Below are 5,364 nucleotides of genomic sequence, written 5' to 3'. Positions count from 1 at the left end.
TTCTTTTTCTAAAACCCCAGGAAATTTTGTTTTGATTTTCGTAAATCAATTTTCAGAAAATCAGTTTTCAGAAATTTTGGTTTTTTTTTTCGAAGAATCAATTTCTGAAAATTTCATTATGGAAAATCGTCAAGGACAATTTATATGTAATAATTTCTATTTCCAGAATTTTATCATTGAAATTTTGATAGTTGAATTATTGATTTTGGAAAATTGGGAATTTCAATTCATATTATGTCAAGAACAAGTAGATTCCCTCGCTCTCTCTTCCTTCATTTTCTCTGTTATCCAAATGAGGGATTTTGTTTTCTTCACCCCTCCCCTTCCTTCCAAAATTTCTATCCAAACAAGCTGTAAATGAATCATATGGTTGGGAAATTGAGTGCAAATTAATACTCCTATTTATACCTCTTTTTTTGAAAAATACATGAGAGAGATAAGTTTTTTTTAAAAAAAAAACCACTAAATTTAAATTAGGCATTTGAGAGTAGTTTGCTGGAAAAATTTAGTAGATTTTTGGGACAAATGTTGCTTGAGTTATTTTTAACCAAATTGTTGTTATGAACCATTTATTTTAGTACCAATTTTGTCAATTCGCCCATGAATCTGATTGAACAAATCACTTTCTATTTCTTTTTCTAGATTTGTAGATTATACAAGTATAACTCAGCATTATTGACCTAATAATTTGAGAGTATAATCTAACTGATGCAATAATAGTATGCACAATACTTGAACTCCTGAATCCTGAACTACTAATTAATGATGGAATTTGTTAAAGATCGAGTCGCTTCCATATATAGTGCAGAAGCCCGATAGGGTCCTTCTCCTTACCAACCAAAAAGAAAAATAAATAGTGCAGTGTTTAACTAGTTTTCAGAAATATGCAGCAGTCAGCAGAAATCTCTTAGCTGTTAATGGTCAGATTTCAAAGATTGGTTCTGGGGCTAATGTTAATGTTATGTCAGATTTATGGAATCTTTCTGGAAAGATTTAGCTTCAATATTCTGTTAAATATATACGTATGATTAGAAAGTTTCTGATTTGTTCGTTACTAAGCATGCTCGTTCGTATGTTCTACAGTAAAATCTCTGTGAGAACAACTCTTGAGGAGGTACTTTTATTGTTCCTTGTATCTCAGTATCTCACCAGGGCTGAACTCACAGGTTCCTAACCACAAGAACTTCATCGACATTCAATTCAACAAGTAAAATGTACAGTCCTTAACCTTGTATAGTTAACAACATAATATAAGAACGAAACCATACATCACATCGTTCACGTTTTCCATCAAATAGTTCAGCAAAAGAACTATACAGACGATTGCAGCCCAATTACACCTGCAAAATGGTTAAGCATGCAGCATGGTTATCAGTCTTTCACAAGGAGATGATGTGGAAGGGTCTCGCACTTAACAGATAAATTAATAACCTTAAGAGAAAATGTCAAATATGAACCAACTATGCCACATGGAATCAGCTAACAGAATCTTGCAAAGTTTGTGTTCCGGGGTTAGAATTCAGGCAATATCATCTTTAAAATTTTTAGCCTAAAATTCAAGAATTTAAGCAACCGTATCTATGTTAACCTAAGAGCTAAATTGGGATAATAAAGGCAGCAATAAAAGCAAGAAGGTTACAGCTTACAAATGCTGAACTTTCTATTTTGAATTTCTGGGTTTCAAGAAAGTGTTTTGAGATGTCCATATGTACCAACAGGAATTGGATGATCAGAAGGTAAGCTCTACAGAAATAAGGTAAAGACCTATCTTTTTCTTTATATCATTATTTCTAAATTTAATCAAGAACAAAAAATGAATAACTGCAAATGAAGATAATTACCACATCCTACTCTAGCACCAGCATTCCCTGTTGTTTTGCTGAGTTCATGTCCACCTGTTGTTCATCAATAAATATAATCAGAATAGACTAAGAGAGTGCAGCCAGACCAAACAAACCCCCAGAAGTATTTCTTAATGAAGAAAGGTATAAGGAGAAACCATGGCCCTCGAGTAATTGCTATTTGTTTGTCGACAGTAAGAAAAGATTTTTTTTTTTGCTATTCGATTCAAATGAAACAGGTCATCGGAGGTACAATGATCTCAGCGACATTCACCCAAATCATCCACAAATCAGGAAGATGTAGGACGTTGCATGTAATGATGCAATATCATTATTACAAATTCATTTAAGAAACTTAAAGAAAAAACACCAAAAGAAATTCTTCTCACATAAGATATCAAACATATGGTCTGGAAATTTCTCCCCTGCATAGACAAGTACTTATATAGTCTTTTTAATGAGGTTATACTACTAGCAATAGGCAGCATACAATCCATTGAAAGATTTTGTATCAAAAAATACAAAGGTAGAACTTATATCATATAGAGGTTATTTAGGATCAACAAGTCACTTATTGATTACCGACAATAATAGGTGGAAGTCAGACTACAAAGTAAACAGAGAACTCTGAGAACCCTTTAATTATGATGAAAAGGGTAACAGGATTGGAAAAATTCTTCATGTACAAGGTGATGCTTGGTTGAATCAACACAAGTTCTGTGTAGCCAAGATGTATAAAGAGTTGGTTAGCCTAGTTGGTTCGATTCTTAAAAACGGAGATATTAAAAATAGACAATAATTGGCTCACCTCCTTCCACCGCTGTGAGGCTGTCAGAGGGGTTCGATTCTCACCCCAAGCAAGTGGCATCCCTACTTCCCCCCTCCCCCCTACTTTTAAGGGAATTCTCCTTACCCAAAAAAAAAATAAGAAAAAAAAAAACTGTATAAAGAGTTGGTGGAGCTTGTCAGCCTAGCCAGAGACTACACTAGAGTATATTGGTTTGGGATCATATTAGTGCTCCTAAACACTAGTGCAGTAGTGCACAGTCTGGCTAGAGCACAAAAGATAGCAAACCAGACAAAAACTTCAGAAAACAGTAAGCATAATTCAGATAAATGTTCGAATTTTGATCAAGAGGTGGAATCACATCAGCATATGTTATTTGACTGTACTTACAATAGGCAATGCATACAGTGATACAGGGGATTAAGAATTTGGTTAGGTGTGCACACCAGGGACAAGGAACTTCCTATACCTCTTAGCTAGGTAGAGAGGAGAAACAAGAGCTCAAAGTTCAGAAAAAGGATCTTAGTGGCTGCTATTTTATCGGTGGTGCACAAGATTTGGATGGAAAGGAATAATGTTCTCTGGAAGAGAAGAATTATAATGTAAAGAAAAGAATGCAAAGACTCAGATTTTGATTGTTTTCAGTTTCTTAGATGTTGCTCCGGGATGGTTGTAATTCTGCTTGTTTTCGTAGTTTTGTGGTGTTTAAATGATTCTAAGCCTTAATATATCTAGCCTTGCGGCCGTTCAAAAAAAAAATTGTTCTAAGCCTTTTTCCACTCCTTATGGATATAATTAAAAAGTCAGCAACCAGTTTCATGTTTAGCTTAAACAAATCATTGCCTAGTCCAAGCTCAAAAAAATTTCAAACATCTTAAAAATACTCTGTATATATTGAAAATGGAACATCCACAAATGACATTAATTATTATGAAAAGATGAAAAAACCGAGAGCACAGCAAGAAGGAAATTCACAAATTCACAAATTGAAATTAGAAAAGGAGATGTAGATGTTAAGCAACATTCAACATGATTAAAAACTTTCTTGGCTCACCTCTTCCTAGATCATCTGGATCAGCATGCACCACAATAGCCCTCCCAAGAATTGAGTGTTGCCCACTAAGTGGTATCTAATTACCAAAAGTAACAAGATTATGAGAAAAATAGCTTGCTTTAACGATCCGATAATTTGTTCATTTTTTTTTACAGGAAATACTATGTGTTTTACAAGGCCAATAGGCCATAATCAATCAATTAACCAACTGGCTAGCTCTATAAAGCTAAAATTAAACATTCACCCATTAAATTACACCCTACTCATTCTATGTTAAGCCTTTGTGTTAGATAATCAAAATTTTGGGAAAATTAATGGTAACTATAACATAAGTACAACCATATCATTATTCATTACACTCAAATCAATCGGAAAATCTCACAAATTCAACTATTGTTAGAATTAAAAGCAATGGCATTTCTAATTATAAAATCTTACCTCGGAATCAATAATTGAAACCTCAGCAACCCCTAAAAACCCAAAGAATATAAGATCATGATATTATCAACCAAATAATTCAAAATTTTGCAAACTAACAACCAAAAACTACTTACCATCACTGTTTGCAACAATGTTTCCCAGGTCACCCGCATGTCTCTCTGAATCAAATGGAGCTCCATGATCCTTCTTCAACGGATTATAATGAGGCCCTTAAGAAAGAAAAACATTTCAAATTCAAAAAATTATGAGTTAAAGAAAAACAACTCTGAAAAAAAAAACACCCCATAAATTGATAAACTCCCTTGAAAAAAACAATCACATTAATTAATCAAATTAAAATAATAAAGATTGAAAAATATAAAAGCAACACCCAGAAATAAATTTTAATCAAGCTATCATACAAATAATATCAATTTAAAAAAAAAAAATAATAAAATCAGATAATACGATTTATCAAGCAAAATAAAAAAAACGTTAATCAAATCAAAAGAAATATAAAAATGAATTTAATCAAGATATCATAAAACACCCAAAAAGAATTTTTCTTTCAATCAAAGTAAGAGTATAGATATAAAAAGCAATGAAAATGGAGGATTAATAATTAGAATTACCAGTGGAGTTGCAACCATTAGTGGTATCACCAAGAGAATGAATATGGAAACCATGAAGACCAGGAGTGAGGCCTGTAATTCTTCCTTTAACATGAGTTACCCCTGCATTTTTTTTCACAAATTAAAATATTCAAGTGATCTATTTTTGGGTAAAAATGGAGGAGAGAGAAAATTCAGAAAGGTATGAACCATTGGAGTTTTGGATGAAGTGGAGAGAGCCGTTGATGGTGTTATTGGCGCCGGAGATGACTGCCACTCCTTTCACTGTGCTCATTCTAGTTGTCCTCCTTCTGGTTTAATTCACAAGAAATGGATAGAGACATAGAGTCAAGAGGAAATAATGAAATACTAAAATACTATATGCATCTTTTTTTCCTTGGGTTATTTAATAAAGTACTACCTCCGTTAATTGTTTTGTGCAACTTTTGTCATTTCAAGATGATCGGAATTATGTGCAATTTTTTGATTTCTTTCTATTTTTAGTAAAAAAAAGGTGAAAATTACAATATTGTCCTTACTTAAAAAATTTAACACACTAATTATTACCCTTATTATATCCTAAACTAAAACTATTCAGATTCTCCTAGTCTAATGATTTCCTCTTTTTATTTTCCCAATTCCCTCCCTCTC

At 32.8% G+C, this 5,364-nt stretch overlaps 1 protein-coding gene across 1 annotated transcript; it reads right to left on the bottom strand.

Annotated features, from left to right (window-relative positions):
* Window positions 1-992: 992 nt before the first annotated feature.
* Window positions 993-5,083, bottom strand: LOC110707510 (superoxide dismutase [Cu-Zn] 2-like). Its single transcript, XM_021885525.1, has 7 exons — window positions 4,924-5,083; window positions 4,735-4,836; window positions 4,237-4,332; window positions 4,121-4,152; window positions 3,683-3,758; window positions 1,842-1,895; window positions 993-1,340 (listed from the first exon to the last, which is right to left on the bottom strand). Exons 1-7 carry the CDS (start codon window positions 5,006-5,008, stop codon window positions 1,312-1,314), a joined length of 474 nt encoding a protein of 157 aa, XP_021741217.1. The 5' UTR covers window positions 5,009-5,083; the 3' UTR covers window positions 993-1,311.
* Window positions 5,084-5,364: the final 281 nt, after the last annotated feature.

This window comes from Chenopodium quinoa, unplaced genomic scaffold, assembly GCF_001683475.1.
Source record: "Chenopodium quinoa cultivar QQ74 unplaced genomic scaffold, ASM168347v1, whole genome shotgun sequence".
Taxonomy (NCBI): Eukaryota; Viridiplantae; Streptophyta; class Magnoliopsida; order Caryophyllales; family Amaranthaceae; genus Chenopodium; species Chenopodium quinoa.
The sequence above is the reverse complement of the archived record's forward strand: the minus strand, read 5'-3'. Positions and strand labels throughout refer to the sequence as shown.